Source organism: Phalangium opilio, unplaced genomic scaffold (assembly GCF_054372755.1).
Source record: "Phalangium opilio isolate 3A_F unplaced genomic scaffold, DU_Popi_V2 ptg000230l_1, whole genome shotgun sequence".
NCBI classification, from domain to species: domain Eukaryota; kingdom Metazoa; phylum Arthropoda; class Arachnida; order Opiliones; family Phalangiidae; genus Phalangium; species Phalangium opilio.
Window position 1 is genome coordinate 1019466 of NW_028324221.1, and position 22009 is coordinate 1041474.

The 22009-nt window shown below is 36.1% G+C and overlaps 2 protein-coding genes across 2 annotated transcripts; both read right to left on the bottom strand.

The window, feature by feature from the left end:
* Positions 1-13560: 13560 nt before the first annotated feature.
* Positions 13561-14223, bottom strand: LOC149613532 (uncharacterized). Its single transcript, XM_089858024.1, has 2 exons — positions 14099-14223; positions 13561-14011 (listed from the first exon to the last, which is right to left on the bottom strand). Exons 1-2 carry the CDS (start codon positions 14119-14121, stop codon positions 13561-13563), a joined length of 474 nt encoding a protein of 157 aa, XP_089714150.1. The 5' UTR covers positions 14122-14223.
* A 2340-nt stretch (positions 14224-16563) lies between these two features.
* LOC149613533 (uncharacterized) lies at positions 16564-17892 on the bottom strand. The gene is made up of 3 exons (XM_089858039.1): positions 17550-17892; positions 17164-17484; positions 16564-17098 (listed from the first exon to the last, which is right to left on the bottom strand). Exons 1-3 carry the CDS (start codon positions 17614-17616, stop codon positions 16839-16841), a joined length of 648 nt encoding a protein of 215 aa, XP_089714165.1. The 5' UTR covers positions 17617-17892; the 3' UTR covers positions 16564-16838.
* Between the last annotated feature and the right edge of the window lie 4117 nt (positions 17893-22009).

The window sequence follows — 22009 nt, forward strand, 5'->3', positions numbered from 1 at the left end:
TTACATATTGTGAATAATAAATTTTGGATTTTTTTTATTTCATTCCTAAAAACGCGACTTAAATTATTATTATTATTTATTACTAAACTAAGTAACCAAATATATATTCGATGCCGTATATTTTTACACTGTCAATTAAAATTAGCAACATTCAGAAACCTCAGAATATAAATATTGAAACATTAAATCAAATACATCAAAACGATAAATAAATGAAATAAAATAACCGATCTAAACGCGATGTTAATATATAAAATATTAAGAGTCACCAGATGAAAAGACTGAACATACGGTCCCCAAGAAAACGAGGTCCTCAAAAACTCCCTTGAAGATCAATTCTCGCCTTTGTCCCACCCGCAAAACACCGGCCAGTTTCCCAAACCCCGGATAAAGCGGTCTACATCTGATTTGTGGACCAATTATGACAAGATACCGAAGGATACTGATAGACAGCCAATGAGTTGTTACTAGAAGTTCAATAATGTCTGAAACATATTATTTGTTTTCACTCCCCCTTTAAACGTTTCATTATCCCTTGAACTTTAAACAACCAGTGCAATTCCTAGAAGCACGCATGACTCTACGAATCCTTTCCTTTATTCGACATTGTGGACGTGTTAACAGTCACGTAGCCCAAAAATAGAGGGAACGCGAGCGTTTACCTAAAGACAAACTTCGGGATGCCTGTCGAAGGGCGACGGTGATTCCCCGATCGCGACCGGTGCCGTGGACTAAAAATTCGCCCATAACGGTTTAGCAGGATCGTGCGGGTCGCGCCCATGAAGACAACAATGAAGGCGCTGGTGCGTGGTAGATACTTAAACATTTTCTACCACAATGAAGACAATTAATTAAACATAGTTGAAATGACCAAACCCTAAGTACGGTACCGTATAACTTTTGACTCTTATTTTTAAGTACTATTAAGATGTTTTGATCAACTTATACTCTGTAACCTGTGGTTTTATTGTTTTAATAATAATAATATTTGTTTCGCTTTATCAATGTTGGCACTTATTAAATTAACCCTAGTCTTAAATTAATTACTAATAGAAAAAGTGTCACATGTCCCCAAACAGTAAACTGTAACTTAACAAGCGTATTTCCGAAGTAAAAATTATGGAATCAGAGAAACATACATGGAATGGCGTAAAAGAATCCAGGCGAGCTCAATACAAAAACGAAACCAAGACTACAAGATATTCAACTGAGTACCACCAAAACTTTCTAATCGACCAATCAATCAACCAGTGTCAACTGCGCTAGTCAACTAAAAGAAACATGAGATCCCGATGCTGACAACCGTATGTTTTCTATAACTGGGTAAGAATCAACGAGAACAAAAATAGCCATGACTGAGTATAAAAAAATTTAATGTTCCTTTTCACCTTACAAATATTTTACTGTAATATATACCAAAGAGTAATCTAAAAATGTATTTTAACAAATCTTAAATGTCTTCCATACTACAAATTAAAAAACAACCAATGTTCCTTTACACACTACAAATATTTACTGTAATATGTGCCATAGATTCATATAAAAAATGTATTTTAACAAAAAAATGTTTACTCGTGTATTATTTACCTTTTACTTGAAAAAATCTAGCAACTTCTCAAGCAACTCTTTGTTTGTTGCTGTTTGTGGAGGTCGAGTTTGGCGAGACTGGCGACGACCACTGTTTCGTCTGTACGAAATATCTCTTCTACGGTTGAAATTTGGGCAATTTCGAATAAGATGCGTAACGGAATTACAATGGTAGCATGCTCTGCCACGAGAAATAGCATTCCTGGCATTAGATCCTGCGAACGGTACTCCACCTCGAATTCGCGCTATTTCTTGAACAGGCTGTGCTTGAATTGATGGTGCCACTGCTTGATTTGATGGTGCCACTGCTTGATTTGATGGTGCCACTGCTTGATTTGATGGTGCCACTGCTTGATTTGATGGTGCCACTGCTTGATTTGATGGTGTCACTGCTTGATTTGATGGTGCCACTGCTTGATTTGATGGTGCCACTGCTTGATTTGATGGTGCCATTGCTTGATTTGATGGTGCCACTGCTTGATTTGATGGTGCTTCATCTCTAAGCAACTGGATTTCCATTTCATCCACTTCATCAATATCCATAATTACTTTTGGGGTATATATAATTTTACGTTTTCCATAAATCATTTTTAACATGCGCCACACTACGGTTAAATTTACTTTAAAACATCAGCAAAAACTACTAGTTGATTTTATAATATTATATTTGAAAGTTGATTTAATTACAATTTAGTTCAATATATAGAATCATGTTTATGAAATACGTTGCCAAAGTATGCGACTTCAGATATTTCGTAATGCTACTGCCTTAGCAATAGACTAATGACGGTAGAGAGGGGAGTAGATTGTGCGTCCCTCTGTCTGGGCGCGCTTTTGTAAGATGGGATACTGTAGGGGGATGAAACTGACCTAAGAGATAGGAGGGTGTAACGTTTGCATACGTAGAACTGCCATTACTCTGCGCGAGTATTCAGAACACGTGGTTTTGCGGCCCATCTTCCTATTTATCCTAAAGTGAGCCTTCAACACCTCTTCACGAGAATCTACGTTGTTTAATCAACGAAACTCAATGACGAGCTCTCAAAAATCAGTAGCGAAGTCATGGAACATAATTTATGAACATATGGTTTTTTACCATGAGTTAATATTTAAATCCTATATACGTCTATCTATAGGCTGTTGCTATTTTTCCCCGATACTCGGGGCAGCTTTATCTGACTTTCGGCTATTTTTCCTCTGGACCCGGCGAAAAATAAACATTGTTATCGGCCATCAAGCTACCTGGAAGGGGCAGGAAATAATAACACATAAGAAAATGTCGAGTGCAACTAAAAATCTACGCTTGAATAAAGGGTTATTCGAAATGTAAACATGGAATGAAAGCGGACACAAACATAAAACTAGCATCACACGGAAAATGTCTGATTGATGCTATATGAAAAAATTATATGACATCTCTTTTGATCATAAATTATGATAAAGCAATCACAAAAACCAAAACATCTTACCTTGTGAGTTTTGAAGAGATATTTCCGTCACTCAGGGCTTCGCATATAGTTTAATAATGAGCGAACCGGAGCGAACGATTCACTTCTGAATACTAACGCAAACTAAGCTAGGCTTCCATAACTATCGGGAGATATCAAGGCGCGAGCTTCTACCAGGGAGGAGGAATGTTGTAAAGGAGTGGTCTACGCACGTTGTAAAAAGAGAGAGAATTCTCGCAGATTTCGGATTAGAACTCTGAGACCTAACCGAGGCTCTTTTTTTTCAGGTGCATGCGAAATTTTTTTCTTTGGACCGTCGACCGCTAAAATTTACTCTCGCTTGATTTTTTCTCTCTCTAACGTCAGTGATGACGTACTTGTGCACCGCTGATGCGTAGTAGCTACTAGTCGGCCTCGGGTAGATCTCTCTCTCCAAACCGCTAAATGGAGACCTCTCCGTAATACCTTTGGCCCCTCCTCTACATTCCTCCTCCCTGATGCACAGTAGAGCCGCTTTTGGCCAGCTTTGGCTATGCTTTCAACTAAAAAATCCCTGGTTGCGGGTTCTATAGCAAACTGAAGATAGACAATAGAAAAATCTATTCATTTATTTCAGAATTTTTGCTTCTTTCTGACGGGAAATTCTATATTGTTTATCTGACTTCGCTAGAATCCGCAATGCGCGGCTTTCAGTTAGAAACTTTCAAAAAAAGAAAAAAAAAATCCCCAGGCGAAGATTTGTAAATATGCACGGACGCTCAATTTTAAGTTCGCTAGAACTCTTTTCGCTGGAAATCGGCCTTTTGACTGAAAAAAAACTGCAGGTGGAAGTTCAACTTGTCTATAAATTCCTTTCGAAGATTTATGAAACATTCTTTCGATTTGTCAAAAACCAACAGGATTTTCGGATGATTCACACTTTCCTTCATTTTATTTCAATAATAAAAATGACCTTGCAACTACAGTCAAGGGCAACGTCACTTTTAATGGAATCTCATAATTAACTAGAACATGACGGACAATTTGCTCTAGAACTTTAGAATCGTAAAATCACTAAACTCAAACAGGCTTATGGTTCCCATGTGCATGACAAAAAAGTAAAATCTATTTCTTTTTATTTTTTTTTCAATTTTAAAATTAAATTCAAAAACAATTGAAACATGACGAATGCTAGTTTTAAATCCTGTAAAACAAATATATTCAAGGTTTGTGTAAATTTCAAGGACATAATATACGAAATTTTAGTAGTTGTTAACTTACAGCTCGTGATTCAAATTTTCTACCCGACGTCGATGTACATTATAGGAATAGATATCTCCTCTATATTGAGGATTTATTCGCCATTCCACGTACAACGCAAATATTGACAACTCACAATTACGTGAAATCAAAGGAAATTGCGTTTGATGTAAAATGCATGGCAGTAATTCTTCCGGCACATTATTTACGAAGCCAAAGGCTGCAATTTTTATTATTGCATTATAAATGTCTTCAAACTGCAGCGTCCTGGGTTTTCCCCAAAACAAAGCTAAAATTCGTTCTGGAATGTCGTCTGTCCCGATAAACGTTATTAATTCTTGCCATGGACTATCCATTGTAATACGCGCGTGTTTTCGCTATAACTATTTGCGCCAAATTTGATTTTGACCCTGGTGCAATAATCTCAGGTTTTTCTCCCAACTATTCCCGAATCGCTAATGTATCGTCTAGAGAGCTGCATGGAAACGGTAAATTTCCATTTACCATGGAAAACCTTGGGAATGGGTGGTTTTTCTAGTAATATCACATATTCGGATCGGAAATGGATGGAAAACAACCAATATGGAATGGAAGTGGTTAAATTGATATACATTTTAGTTTGGAAATGGTTGGTAAATGGATGGAACCTATTTTCTATGGAAGATCCTAAATAGAGTAATGTCAGTTCTACGTATTCAAACGTCATACCTTCTATCCCTTAGCTAAGTGTCATCCCCCCTACTATGAGAGAACTGACTCTATTCTTAAAAACCCCACTCTGGTGGTCTTAGTAATTTTCCGAACATTCTTACACTGTTAGAGGAGAGGCAAGAGAAATTCTACCTATGACGTAGGTGTTTTGTTGGATGACAACTATGGCCTACGTGACCCCTTCTCTCACCTCTCTCTTTTTTCTAAGCCCTCTATACAAAAATATGCGTGACTACTCCCCTCTCTACCGACACTACTCTATAAAAGAAACATAAAATGCGTTTTGAGGATGCGCCGTTCCCTGATAGATAACCACAGTTAAAAAGTATCGACGCCATTACCAACTTTTAATCTTAACGAGTCCGGAGTAAATTTTTTTTTTGCTTATAATTAAACGTTCTGAGGCGAAATTTCGTTTGTTACTTGCTCAGTATTTTCACAAAGGAAGAAAAATTATGTCAACATATGTATCCCCTCGTAAAAACAAATCGTTTACCAACCCTTGGGTAACTTTACAAAACGTTATTGGATTAAAAGCTCAAGACTGGCCGGACGGCATAAACAAAACCTTCTTCAAAAAGTCGGTAGAAGATAAATTGGAACTAGTACGCTTAGCGGCTTTTTGTTATTTAAATGACGTACCAAAAGAAATGGTTTGCCACACACTCAGTTTTTGTCAAGGTTCGACCGCGTATTTAAATTCAAATGGCGTAATATAACATTTCTACAAATCCTGGGATGATTTCAAAGATCTACGGGAAGCATATGTGTCTTTTCACGTCAAATCCAATTGCTACATGAATTTGGAAAATCAGAGGCAAGGAAAAAATTTTACTTCTTAACATGACTAAAGTTTTGCTTTGTTTTATGACTAATGATACAATAAACCAAATTTAGAACTACAACTACCAAAGCCCTCGACGAAAAATTAAGATCTTCTCAGCTTAAAACTCATTCAACTGAGTAAGCCACTTTTCATGCTATAGTCTCTACATTACTTTTACACTTATAGCAAACCTCTGCTTTCGTAAACATTTTCATACTTTGCAATTTCCACGCATGACTAGCATGACTAATTAGCCATTTAATATTGGGTTAAATAAATTCCTATTTAATTAAAGTTTTGAAGTAGGAGTAAGTATAGGCCTAATCTCCCGTGAAACTAGGTAACCAGGTATACAACCACCAATAGACCAAAATCAAAAGATACAAAAATAACCACATTATCAGTTCTCCAACCATGTAGATTGAGATATTTTATGATTTTTCCATAAAATATACCAAAAAAATGGAAATTATCAGAAAATCATTTTTGACACAAGTAGTATGAAAATTTAGATAAACTACGGATCATAATACAACTAGGGAATCAACGGAAAATATATTTTAAATAACACCCATCTTTCACATGAATTGTTTCTTTCATTTTTGGCTAATGAAACGATAACCACAATTTAGAACTACAGCCATCAACCTTCAAGAAGAAAAATCAAAATCTCCTTCCGCAAAAAAACAGAAGATGGACTCAAAGGAGTAAGCCACTTCACCTATTGTCATAAGACCCCTGATGATATACATTACATTTACATTTAAAAATACTATAAGGTTTGGGGCAAAGAAGCAATTTTTGCCCTTGCAACAATATTTAAAACCTTCTTAGCCTTATGTATGCACTGCCCCATACACTTTCTATTGGAACTGATGCATTCGGCACTCACTAACTAGTTACCCCCTCTGTGCATCTCCTAATTTCCAAATTCTGACACTATAACAATTATTAAAATAATCTATTTAGTTAGTGCATCCGCATACGCTCCTCCAAACGTAAATTGCCTTGTACTCTTAAACACGTTCCCAGGGATCATGGGGATGTGAAGTTTAATAGTTGTTTAATTTTTACCCCTACACTACAAGGGAATAAAATGAAAACATTATACTATACAGCCCGCCAGAAATTCTTGAAGTAGATCTTTTATCGGATGACGACCAATTTTTGGCAAACATTACCGAAGAAGAAATATTAAAACAAGCATCAGGATCTCAGACTCCCCAAGCGTCAGGATCCCCGACTCCCCAAGCGTCAGGATCCCAGACTCCCCAAGCGTCAGGATCCCAGACTCCCCAAGCGTCAGGATCCCAGACTCCCTAAGCGTCAGGATCCCAGACTCCCCAAGCGTCAGGATCCCAGACTCCCCAAGCGTCAGGATCCCCGACTCCCCAAGCGTCAGGATCCCAGACTCCCCAAGCGTCAGGATCCCAGACTCCCCAAGCGTCAGGATCCCAGACTCCCCAAGCGTCAGGATCCCAGACTCCCCAAGCGTCAGGATCCCAGACTCCCCAAGCGTCAGGATCCCAGAAGTAGTGAGAAAAGGGGGGTTCTAACTCAGGAACCACGATGTTAAACCTATGGAGTTTTCCAGAGTACCACCATGTTATTTCCCATAGGGAACCCACAGGGAACCCTTAGGGAACCCATATGGAACCCATACTATGTATTTTCTATGGGGTTCCCGTTTTTTTTTATGACGTAAAGATCGGGGGGGGGGTTGTTAGTGGTAAAATGGGCACGTTTGATTTTTTGACCTATAAAAACCAAAATGTGGGTTATTTAAGTATTGTAGGAGGGAGGGGATGTGATTTAAAAAGAATTTCTTTTTTATGACGTAAAGATCAGGGGGTGGTGTGAATATGTTGTGTCTAGACAGTTCGATTTCCTGACCTATAAAAACTAAAATGTGGATTATTTTTTAAAGTATTAGAGGAAGAGGGGATGTGATTTAAAAAGATTTTTTTTTACGACGTAAAGATCAGGAGGTGGTGTTAGTGGTAAAAAATTAGTCGAATATGTCGTGTCTGGACAGTTCGATTTCCTGGTCTATAAAAACTAAAATGTAGATTATTTTTTAAAGTATTAGAGGAAGAAGGGATGTGATTTAAAAAGAAAAAACCCCTCTGGGAATACAAGACATAAGAAAATTTATCTCGCGATTATGTATAAATACCATCCTACTCGAGAAAATGGGAAAATTTGTATTTACACTACAAACGTTGAAATGAATACGTTGGAAGTTGTTAAGCTCTCTCAAGAAGCGATTATTCCAACTAGAGGGTCTGCAAATTCAGCCGGACTTGATTTGTATTCTCCTCGAAATTATGAAATTCCTGCTCAATCAACTATGTTGATAGAAACAGATCTTCAAATACGTGCTCCTTCAAATTGCTATGCCCGCATTGGTATGGTTTTAATTCCCGAACCATCATCCTAAAAAGGGGGTGTATTTTTAAAGTTAATTAAATTTTTCAGCCGGACGTTCAGGTTTAGCGTTGAAAAACTCAATTTCCATCGGAGGTGGAGTTATAGATCGAGATTATACTGGTAACGTCGGGGTTATCTTATTTAATCATTCAAACGAGATGTTTATCGTTGAGAAGGGAGATCGTATTGCTCAACTCATTTGTGAAGTTATTGTGTCCCCTGTTTTGTTAGTATGTGAGGTAAAACTACGCGTTTTGAAAACAACTTTATATTGGAGAATAACCTTATTTTCTTCCCTCAATTCTCTTGAAATGACCGCCAGAGTTATGAACGGTTTCGGCTCAACTGGAAAATAACGAATTTAAATTCATACGAGAATCGAATAAAAAAGCGTCCCCCGTTTTTTTTATGATGTAAAGATCGAGGGGGGTGGTGTTAGTGGTAAAAAAAACTTTATGTACCACTTAATATTAATTATCTGCAAAACTTGTAATGTGTTAAATAAAGACAAAAATATTTCAATCAAATTTGTTTATTTTGGAATATGAATTACAAATTTGTTTTTACTTTAAAACTAAAGATAAATGTTCGTGGTAAAAGCTGTCCGGGGTTTTAATATCATTCATTTGTCGCATCACCCAAAGTAAGTAATTATCCACGTGCAATTTCGCCTTTTCCTCCAGAAGTTGTGACGGGCTGGGCATTTTGAGGGTTTCAGCTATGGTTGCATTAAGTCCATGACCCAAACGACTGAAAATTTCTCCATCTCTGATATTTTCGAGAATGATGGTACTTGCGGGGTGAATAATTTTTCCAATTATTTCTTCCTGGTCTCCGTACTCAAAATCCCTCGTCTGAATCATCTTCTCATCAAATGGAGGTCTTTGTTTCGTTATTCGAGCAATTTTTCCTTTCTCACTCGTTTCATGTTCAAAGTATATGGTAAACATACATGGCATTTGAAGACAATAGATTACCATGTACTGGAATTCATTTCTCCCCTCAAAACGTGTGTATGTAACGATGTAATGCATTTTTCCCGAATGAATTCGAAACGAGAGTAGATGGTTCTTATAACAAAATCTAGTAATCAACGACGCTTTACGGTATTTTTTTTAAAACATCTAAAACTTTTTAGTATTTTATAAACGTAATAACAAACTAGAATATCGTTTAAAACAGGATATGTTGTATAGGATTTAATAATCCGTTTCAGACTCCACCCTTTGTGCATTTTATGAATGAACTCAATTGAGTATAGTCCGCATGTTGAAGATCTAAAGTCTTGAATTTGTTTATTTTGTATTTGAAACTGACGCGCTAGATGATGTATTTTCAAATTGTACGATTCGGGTCCTAACCCATAACTATCGAAAAAAATCGCTTTTCCCCCTTTTTTATTAGCTTTGACACCTAAGCTAATCCAATGTTGTCCAGGCTGATCGCTCGTTTGATTGTTAAAAACTATATAGTAATCACCTTTCCTTTTTTTAGCGATGAAATTGGAAGGGAAAACCCCGTAAAATTTTCTACCGCAAATTTTGGAAAGAATAGATTCTAACTGTAGGGTATCTATTTTCTTTCCTCGGTTATGAGGGGTTGTCTAATTATACGTAATACCTCTGTCCCTGGATATTTTCAATGATGATTCGAATTCGGAAAATAAAATGACTGTTATATTGTCAGTTAAAGCCGCTTTAAATTTTAAAAGTAACTGTAAAGATCCCGTCTTAACCGGCTCTGAATGTTCTAAACCCCCTAGTTCATCGGCGGTTAGAGGGATGACGAAAAATGAATTTCCACTAACGTATTCGTCATATGTTATATTCGATCCGGAATTAATATTATAATTATTAGATCCCGTGAATAAGCCGAGATATTCTCTATGATATCTTTTCTCAGCGAAGTTCGGGGGTAAATGCGGGGGAAGGATACCGACGAGTATCTATTATACACTCTAAGTGAGTGAGACCGAAATGTTCGAATGTGTAAGGCGATGTGTGTATATTACCATTAAAATTAGTGGACTTACACATTGCGACAATTAATCTGTTGGGTAGGGTACCATTAAACACCATGTCTCTGTACGTTTCGATAGTCCCCTGAGGTAGAGTGAAGAATTTGACCTCACTGCGGTTTAGGTTATAGACAGCCGGTCTATGTTCTAACGTTAACATGTGACCGAGAACCAAATCAGGGTTTAATTTCCATTTTTTGACATATAGACTACTATCCACTATTTCGATTTTATATTGATCGTTATTGGTCGAGGTTGTCATTAAAACAAACTCATCGGGGTTTCGATTAAATTTTAATCGAAGCGAAACCCCATTTAATAGGGCTTTATTCATATTGAACAGTTCATGATAAATTGGACCGAAGACAGTTACAATTTTCGACTGAGATATAGTTTGCATTCTCCTTTTTAAACCGTTTGAGGTGGTAGAGTTAAAATGGTTATCAATATCTAAACCTTCATTTTCATGCGTATATAATCTAGTCGACATTTGAGTTCGTTTGGTTTCTCTATTGAAATTGAGATGATCTGTTATATACCCTTTATAACTATACGTCGGTAGACCGCTACTCAAACTGACCTCATTCAAGGCTACATCTTAATTAGAAAATAAAGCGGATAGACAATTGTTAACCGTGACCACTTTAGCATCGTTAGGAAGGCTATCACCGTCGGCTTTAACTACCTTAAAGCTTACTGATAATAAAGTATCATCTAATTTTAGATAATGATCGGCTGAACCATGAACGAAGAATTCTAACGGAACTCCGGCGGTAAATGAATTACTCAATGGTTTTATTAAAACGCATTTACTCGCGTCCAAACAATTATTTGTAGCCGGTTCGGAAAAAAAATCGAGCGAGCTCATGAGTAACGTGGTATTATTGGCCATTTTTGTTTTTTAATCCAAGTAGTCTGGAAGACGTCTGGTTCTTTTTCTCTTAGGATTAGATGTGGTGCTACGACGTTTCTTTTCTTTTATATACGCCCTTCCCGGATTGAAGATTATTTATAACATTCATCCCTGATTCTTTCAATCGTTTAACAGCGGCTTCTTTGAAATAAGCGCCCTCAGCCAAATCCCCTAACACATTCGAAGTAGCACGTAGCGCCTCATTTTTTAAAACTCGACCAATAGGTTTGTATATGGGTTTTAAAAATGAAAATAGTGATCGAAAAACCGAACCGAACGAACCACCGTGTTGATAATACGGTACGGAACTAAAATATGGCAAATCTCCCCCAGTCTGGTTGTTACTATTATGGTATCGTGAAAAGTATATTATATAAGGATTGTCGCTAGAATCCATTACGATTTTTATGTACCGAACACACTATGAGTCATTCATGAATTAAATAGGTTTATGGGAAGACAAGCCTTTTTATATTCAAGAGGAAGGTTTTTTTCTTATGTGGAGTTTGAGAATGGTTTTGCCCTTTAAGAATTTTAGAAAGTCACCGTAACTAGTTCTAATATTGATTTCTATAGCTTCGAAAGAATTACATTTTAAGGGATAATAATCGGGGAAATCATAACTTTTCACTAAAACCTCCTCTCTTTCGAGATTTCGCGGGATGGGACCGGTTCGCAAAATTGGAGCCATGGTTGAAACGTACAGGTTTTCTTCGACTAGAGATGAGTAAAATAGGAAATTTTGAATACCGGATCGTACATCGTGTACCCGGTTTGATCGAATTAGACCTTCGAGTTTCACGTTAATCTGATCCGAACTGAAACCTAAAATGTACGCCAAATTAGGGTGTGATTCGGGGAATTTTATAGAGACGGGTTCGCTAGTAGCTATCCGTGTTTTCCCATCATACGATTTAGATATTGCTACTTTATTTCTAAATTCACGGGGAATTACCTGGACCATGGAGTTATAAATCTCTTCTTTACTAACATAGTAGCCGGGTGTGATATTGAGTTCGAGAGATTCGTCTATGTGGGAAATTTTCTGCGTTTCGCAAATTAATGACGTTTCAGAGTCTATAATTACCCCCGGTTCCATGTCCTCAACATGCGGTAATTCATCAAACCTAACTATCCCCCGAAACACGACCCAACCCTCATTATCCTCTTTACTCTTAAACCGTAATAATTTAGCCAATTCAGGACTAAATTTAACCAAAACCCCATTTGAAACTTCAATTTCAGCGTACATTTTCATTATAGTTTTAATCTCTTTAGAATTCGAATCTGTAGTAAACCTTTTACTTTCAAAAAGTCTAAAATTGAATTGTCCATCGGAATTACTGTAGCCGAGATTGTGAAGCCATTCCTCTAAAAGTCTGTATAATTCATACCCCTCCGCGGACCGTTTACCTTTCCCAAATTTTTCCCAGTCCATGACGTGTGTTGAGGAATTTTCAATAACTTTTTCAGATGAAACTAAGTGAAAATGGGTACAGTCATCCGGGACATTTTCATATTGCAAAGGCATTATCAACTCTTTCAACCCACATTCGTAGTTCCCGTGTAAATGTATTTCTTTTGGTAATAAAATCTTAAACTTACTACTAGAATTGTCATTGAAAACATCCAAAGACGCGGTTGATATACAATGAATATAAAACGGGTCCATTATGATGTGAGTCGTATCATCTTATGATCAGGATAAATAAAAAGAGTCGTCATATATAGATTTCAATATGTTTATTGATATAAAACAGACACACCAAAATTTTTCCACAAGGGGAATCATGATTAAACAACCTAAATAAAAACTGATATTTTTCCCCGAATTGCAAATGTAATATCAAAAATATAATTACGTTGTTATAAAACCAACAAACTTACAAAACACGATTAAAAATTTAAAATGGTAATTAATACTTAATTTCAGTTTCATAACTAGTGAAGAAGCGAGAAGAAATTTTAACTTGTTTATTTTTTTGATTCATGAGGTCGGTTTTAAAGTCTTCTAACTTTAACAAACTATTAATAATGTCGATAGTTTCTTGAGCGTTTCCGGGGGCGCGTCTTAAAACTCCTTGGTAAAAGTTAATATAATTTAATACTTCGCTCATCTGTAAATTTTGAACGGCCTGATCATAGAACGAAGAAACCCTATCACTCCAATCTAGGGTCACACACTGATGGCCCAGTTGGTTTTCGTATGAGTTTTGACAACCAACACACGAAGTCTCCGCTATTTTATTTATTTCCCTTATGAGGAGATAAGTCAACGTTTGTTGGGCTTCAAAGTCCCCCGTCAATTTAGGTGGGAAAAATATGAAATGTATAGTTGGAATTAAATATTTTAAATAACTCCATTCGTCGGGGGTCATCATTATCCCGGTTATACTACATGATTTTTTTTCTGACGTGTTATAGCGACATTATGTTCAACACCTGCGTTTAAAACAGTTAACCACGCTCCATCGTTATTATGGTCCGACAGTGGGTATATTAATTGAGCGGGTGTCAAAAGTAAATTGTTATGACCTCTAAATGATTTAGAAAGTCTGATATTTTCTTTCGCTTCATTAAGTTTCACGATGTGTGCGTCGGTCAAAACTACACCATCATGTGTTGGTAACCATCTTCCGATTTCGGACGAATAACGGAAAGAGCGTATGTTTAAGAACATATTCCCATTGTTGTTTTGTCTGGAAATAGTAGCGTATTTGACCAAAGTTCCATCTTTCTTTCTATATGTTGATCCTAATGGCGCTTTAAACAATATGTCAAAGCCACTTTTATTGTCATGAAACACGGGATCGGCTACGTCCATGTTGTAAAAATCGGGGCTGTAATTGGACGTCAAATCATTAACACTATAAAAAGCTATATAAATATAACAGATTATTCGGTAAAATGAAAAAACATCCAATTACCAAATTAGAGAGTCTTGAGCCATTTTTAGCGTTGTTCGCGCGTTGGATAATTGTAGAAGACTGAAAGCTTCCAACTGCAACCTTTCCTCTTATGTGATTTTAGTTTCGATTTACTGGACTCTCAAACCTTTTTTTTTTTTTAAAAATCGGACCCAACTTCGAATTCGTGGTGGAAATAAGCTGCTTAAATCTTACAACATTGTATAAGATCCAGGCTGTAATTGGAAGCAAATCATTAACACTATATAAAGCTATATAAATATAACAGAATATTCGGTAAAATGAAAAACATCCAATTACCAAAATAGTGATTCTTTAGCCATTTTTAGCGTTGTTCACGCGTTGACTAATTGAAGAAGAATGAAAGCTTCTAACCTCAACCTTTCCTCTTATGTGATTTTAGTTCCGATTTCCTGGACTCTCAAACTTTTTTTTTTTTAAATCGGACCCAATTTCGAATTCATGACGGAAATAAGATGCTTAAATCTTATGACATTGTATAAGAAATAGTTTATTCTATTTTCACGTTCAATATAATATATTACGGATATATTGTCGAAACGAACTTTTTTCATTTTAATAAACGTCAAAACTACATGCGAGGACGTGTTTTCGGATTAATCGTTGTGGGTGAATTAATAATGGATAGTTATTTCTTTGGTTTTTAATGTATATCAGATATTTTATGAAGACAAGTCCTAATTGATCTACCATAGAAACTAAATATCCTATTTGACCCACATACGAAACTAGTTCGAGGTGGGATTAGCTAGTGATTAAAACGTTAAAATACATCAATAAGGATTATAAATATCGGATTTAGCGTTGCGGGTGAATTAATAGTGGATAGTCATTTCTTCGGTTTTTAATGTATATCGGATATTTTACGGAAATAAGTCCTACGTGATTTATCGTAGAAAACATGAGTTTATGGTATTTTTAAATATCCTATTTGACCACGTATGAAACTAGTTTGGTGAGTTTGAATTCTTTCAGATTGTATATGTATTATACTATACTAATTTATTCGTTCCAGTGGGTATAAAAGTATCGGTCCTTCCTTCTAGAACCATCATTCTCGAATAGTATTTCTAGAGATAGCCACATTTTAGATAGAAAATGACTGTGACTCCTATTTTTGTTGGAGAAGAAATCAAGGCGATCTTACGGTACACGGCCACCTTAGGCCCAATCCCCTTGAGAGACGACCTCCCTGAATTCACGTTCAGGGATTTAGAGGTAAGAATTTAACAACTTGATTCATTTTTATATTAAAAATTAAATATCACAACGACGTTTTTATTCATTTGTTTAAGATCTTGGTGCGCTCCATACACGTTGGCTTTGTCATCAAGTTTGACCTTAGGCCGGAGATATCATCCGTTGATGTCTCCGTCTCCTATCACCCGAACCTGGACCGGCTCGTTAGAAGAATTGGAGGTGAAAATAGCATCATAAAGGTATGTTTTCTCTCTCTCTCTCTCTCTCTCGCTTAATTACATCATTATTCCATGTTTCCTTTATTTCTTCACTAGGTGAGGAAGTTGGAGACATTCATTCTGCCGCACGAACGGGCCAAGTCGTTTATTTTTAAAGACTATTTTGAAAATCAGGGCAAAAGCAGTGAAATGTAACAAAAAAAAATAAAAAAAATATATATATATATATATAATCGTAAAAATAAAAATTGAAAAAAATGGCAATAAATAAATAAATGAAAATTAAATACTAAACAAGCAATGAAAAGTCTCTATTTTTTTTACAACATTTTATTTTTAAAAATCTTCATCGTCCCAATCAATTAAAATTGGAGGCGAAGATAGTACAACTTTTTTTCTGGTTTTCTTATTAACCATAGTCGGGGGTTTCTTCTTTTCCAATAACTCCGTCTGGCTTCTAGTTATAATCGGTTCTTGACCGGTATTTCTGTTCACTTTACCCGAGATGTTATATTTTCGTGATTTTTTTACGATTGGTTTCGCGTTATTGGGAGTAAAAGTCGAAGCTGCGGGGGTTTGAACTGTGTTAGTTTGAAATGTTGGGGTTTGAAGGGGAGGAGGAGGAGTTGGAGGGGGTGTATAGGTGGAAGGGTTAGAATGGATAATTATAGGTGACGATTGTATATTCGGTGGGGTTGATGGTAGATTGCTAATGCTAACCGTTTTCGGAACAATGTGTTTTTTAGAAAACTGATACTTTTGAAGCAATTCTTGATACCGTCGAGTTTTTTCTCTCGATGTAAGACCTTTTGTTCGAATTACCGCGAACATTTCCCGGTCAAGGTCCGTCATTTCATTGTTAATTAGATCTTGATTTGATCGAATTTGATCATATGGGACGAGAATTAATTTTTGAAGAGTATTCATTGTCCGAGTAATGTTGAAATACCACTGATAATGCTCGGTAGAAGCGTGGAAATTAACGGGAAAAAACCTCCGTGTTTTTTCAATTTCAGAAGAGACTTCTTTCTTTTTAACGAAATATTTTTATCAGCTAGTTTACGTATCAAATTCCTGTACTTGACTAATTTTCTCCTTGTTTTATTATCTATGATAACATTTCCTTTTTTTAAGTTGCTTGATAGTTGGCATATGAATTTAAGTTGCGGATCGTTTACACAATTTACCCCTCTTAGAGGAAGGCCGTTTAGACTACTAAATCTCCTCGAAGTTCTCGACATAATGATGAAATTAATTGTATATATTATATAAATATTATATAAATAGCTATATTAATATAGCTATTTATAAAATATCATCGGTAGATCTTCCAAAATTCCGTGTCCTCTTAACCTCAAATCATCGGGGCAATCCACTCTGAGATCCAGAATTAGATACGCGTACGGCGATAAACTAGTCGCATCCTCATACGCCAACAGTAATTTATTGGGTTTTTTGGGAAAGACCTGTCTCGAAAGCGTAGCAATCTGATTCTTATCACGCATCATTCGCTTCAAAATTAAATAATGCGTGTTCAGGCTGATATCTCTCATTACAGAACCTTTAAAAATTAGACATATTCAAAGTACGGTAATAAAATATATGCAAATAAAATCCATACACAACCTTGCTTGTACATATTTTGACTTAATAATATGCAGCTGGCGTTTTTATGGTGCGCATTTTTAATGAATAAATTTCCGACAGTTTTATTGTCTTTCAATTCGTTTAGAAGGTCATCGATAATAATCAAGTTATTTACATTACAGTCTAGTAAATTTTCAAGATCATCGGGGATTCCCTTAACAAATTCCAAAATTGGAAGTTCCTTTAGTAACTTTTCAAACTCGGTTTGATACGAACCGTACATATAAATTATTCTCTGTATTTTCGGAGTTATGCAAAACTCGTGATTACGTAGTAATTTAAAAACAAACGTGCTTTTACCTGAAATAAAGTTTTAAAGTTAATAACTATCGTATTAAATATAAAAACAACGAAATTGATGTAACCTGATAAACTGGGTCCGTAAATAGCGTAGTTGCTAGGGTGACGAAACTTCAGATAGCACGAGTTCATTTTTAGCAATGGATGGAATGATGTTCCGTGTCCGATATTTATACATGATTATTATTTTTTCTTTATTAAATCGATTTCGCTTATCCACGAGTTGAAGGATTCGTCATACGAATAACATTTAACGTAATGTTCTTTAGTACCATCGGATTTTTTACGCGTTTTTAAAATTTTTTCAATACGGAAAACGCAATCATTCAAATCTTTCCCCACGATTTGCATTTCCGGTTGAAGGAAAGTGCCCTCGATCAACCGAGAATTCAGATCTTCAATCTTATAGGTCCTCGGTTACGTATTCAAAACCTTGAGCACTCTAAATAGTTCATCACTCCATCTTGGCTTGAATTTTTCATTAAACACGTTTGTTTGTTTGGAAATTCTAATAATGTTTCCCACGTATATATCTTCTGAATCTAAAGGGGGGCTGAAATCGATTTTACCAAACATTCTATACCAAACTTCTGCCGAGTTTTCGCTGTTGACTTCATTGGGATTCATTCCGATTGTTCTATGGAAACTGTCGTTATAAGCCTTTACCAAATTCGGTAATACATTATTGTAGTTAAACGTGTTATTCGCTGTCATATACTGGTAAATTCGATGTTTCATAGTTTGTATAAATCTATATAGTTAGACGCTTCCTTCCATTTAATAAAAAGCCTCACCTTTCGCATATGGACGATTTCATTTCCGAAAACGTTGTATAATATTTTATACCCTTACTTTTTAAATATATCTGGAAACGAGGACCGAATTCCGAACCTCTATCGCTAGTAACTAATATAGGTTTGTGTCGATTGCTTTTTAATAGGATATGTTTAAAAGCTTGAATCACCGTCTCCACCCTCTTATTTTCAATCGGAACTAACGAACCCCATTTTGAAAAATAATCCACGCAAGCTAAAATATATCTGACCCCTTTATTATACCTTTTTAAGCTTTGCATATCAATTAAATCCAAACCCCAAATTTGATCAATACCAAATGAAATAACTCGCGGTCTCAAATAATTAATTCTAGCTGGTCTGTGTAGAGTATAAACATTTTGTTGTTTGAGAAATATTTTAACATCCCGTACCCTATAACCAAACTTCCTCGCTTCCCTAAAGAGAGCAGCGACACTAGCGTAGGACCCTGGGCTTTTACTATTATAATAAATGCTTCGAATTTTCCCCCAATCTTTCCCCTTGTTTCGTGTCTCCTCTGCTCTACGCTTTTTCATCTCGTATCCTTTTCACAACCTAAAAAAAATCGCCGCCTAAACTTTCACCTTTCTTGGTCTATTCACTCTCTTAACTGTCTTTCTCAAATGTTTATTCGCATTCCAAAACCTTTTCCCCCGTCTAACTACCCTCCTACCTGATAGAGGTTTCCGCGAAACCTTAGACGGGACTATTATAATTCTCTTACGTAACATCATAGATCCAAATTCTGAATGAGTATGGTTTATTCATACACTTGTTATTTATAGGAAAATAACGCAACTAGGAATAATAGACATCTTAGTAATATTTTTTTTATTATCACACATTACAAAATAGGGTTATTTTCCTTATTCCCGTAAGGTAATGAAGTAACACCATCTTCCAAAATATACCGTTTATCATCATAACACGATAACGCGGCTTTCTGAACTTTCAAGGTATAAAGTTCATGATTCTCAGACTGGAATCAATACATGGTCTCCGACGTACGTTTTCTTTTGAAAAGACAATTTTTATAGTCCTCGTGTCTTACTTTGTTTTTCACAACAGTTTTACAAATCCCTTTCAACGTTTTTTTTTCTTCCGTTTCACTCAACAAAAGACTATACATTTTACTACGGAGCCCTACGTATTCGTGAATGGGCTTCCCCGAAGTTTCATCTTTGAACTTCCCCAACGCCTTTTTATTGAGCTCATTGTAGAGAAAATGGTTCTTAGGATAATTGCTAAAGTCAAATTTATCACCGTGTCTTTCTAAATCTTTATACACGTTTTCCGTTTGAACTTCAATACAGAATGAATCAGTGTCGGTGAATAACAATTTCACACGATCATTATATACTTGCTTTAAGAAATTGAAGTAAAAATCGAACATGAGATGTTTTGATAATTCAAGAACAGAAAACCCTATGTAAATTGGTCTATTTAAAGTAATTTTTTTGGGGCGCATGGAAACACCCACTAAATCTTTGTTAAATACCGTCACACTTTTAAACGAGGGTTGACTAACTTTCTTTAACAATGTTTTTTTCGTGTGAGCTAAATGAAATCCTATTCTTTTCCTTAAATTTTCCATTGATTTACCAAATAACGAATTGACAATTAGCTTGAACAATGATGGTGTAAATTCGTCGGGCGCTAGCTTCCGCTGTTCGGTATTGAATTCGATAAACGGTTTAAGCCAACGCTCTTGTCTGAATTCTAACGCTCTATGTATTTTAGTTAAGACCATACCTTGTTGTAAGTAAAGTTTTAGATTTCTATAATGGAGAACATACTTCGTTTTAGACATTTTGTTGGGAATTAATTTTGGGTTTGATTCTTTAGGAGGTATGTTAAATTCTGCTAACACATCTTGACAATATGGTGAAAGTTGGGAAACCTGAACGCTCAACCTTTCAGGAGCCAAAGGGAAATCCGATGTAAAAGCATGAATTTCCGGGGGGTAAAGAAGGTCGCATTCGATGATGTATCCTAGATTATTATCATCAGGTATTTTGGGGATTTTTGTCATTAAACTATTTAATTCCGATTCGGGGACCCACATAAAACCATCAATTGGTAAATAATCGCTTAAACTTGTTCCATATCTGAAATGATAGACTAACATTAACTCCTTGTAATTATTTTTAAAAATCGACAAGTAACTCACAGGTTATTACAATCCAGATGGGGAATGTAACTCGTTGGTTTACCATTAACATATGTTTGAGGAATAAGGGGGTTATTTGCAGCGGCGTATCGGTGCGTTATCATAGAAACTCCTCCACGGATTTCCGATTCTAGGAAGATATACCCCAGTAGCACAAGCCTTCCGCATAACAGTCGGTTAAAGGTCGATTAGTCGGTTTACGGTCCAGTCGGCTGTACCATGCTTATTCCGACACTTTTCCGACTCATGAAGCCGACTACTTCTTTTAGTTGGCAATGCCGACATCTATCTGACAGTTGGAACTGAGATGGTTTAGAGTAGGCTTGCCTACCGTCTAGAAAATTCCAACTTATTTTTTGCCAATTGATTACCGACTCTCTCGCGTTAGTCGGTATTGTGACGTTTAAGAAGAGTAAAATTAAAAGCAAAGTTATGCTTCGGCCGTTTAGTAACCGACATTTATCCGACAGTTGGAATTGAGATGGTTTAAAGTAGGCTTGCCTACCGTCTAGAAAATTCCAACACATTTTTTGCCAATTGATTACCAACTCCCTCGCGCTAGTCGGTATTGTGACGTTTATGAAGAGTAAAATTAAAAGCAAAGTTATTCTTAGGCCGTTTAGTAACCGACATTTATCCGACAGTTGGAACTGTGGTGGTTTGAAGTAGGCTTGCCTACCGTCCTAAACATGTAACCCATTTTTGCCAATTGATTCGGTATTGTCACGTTTAAAAAGAGTAAAACGAAAAAAGAAGTTGTTTGTTGGCCTTCTTTTTCCGTGGGACAGTTTTTTTGACTTTTACTATTCCGCATATGCCACCAAAATATTTTTTGTTATATATTTAACTTATACTATATTTCGACCCACAAGCAGAAGTTGATAACACTATATTTTTGGCAACACTAGAAACATAACGTTACAAAAAACTGCACAGCAAGAAAACACATCTGATTTTCTAGTTTGAATTTTCCCTCCTGTAATTTCTCGGGTCAGGTGACACGCCTCTGTTCTATTGGCGTAACTAAGGTAACGCCTTGCACGTCATCATCGAAGAGGGCGCTGCTAGTGCGAAAGCAAGTCAGCCTTTCCAGTATCTCTGACGCGGCTGGGTCGTTAGAATGTTTAAACGAGATTTTTGTGGTTGAGAATGATTAGTTCTAGGCTTACTAACTTTTAATTTCATCGCTAAGGTTCTTCGTCACACTATATAAACTAGAAACGTCTTCGTTTGTCACGTAAGGTTTGAATTTTGTTATTGAATTATCAATTTATCTACCTCTTAGATTCAGTTTTATGCATAAGCCTATGCTTTTTACCTAGCTTCTCATCTGCTGGGAACCACACCCCTATAAAGTGAAACCAAAACTTAAACGTTTTCGTATACCTTCAGTCTCTTTGTTTTAATAAAACAGAAGCAAGTGTTTTGGGGCGCTTGGAGTTCAAAAACCTTATATATTAAGTATTTTAAAGATTTTTGGTTGTGAAAAGTATACTGAATTCCAAAATAGATCTCAATATGTTTTAGTTACAGAATTTTT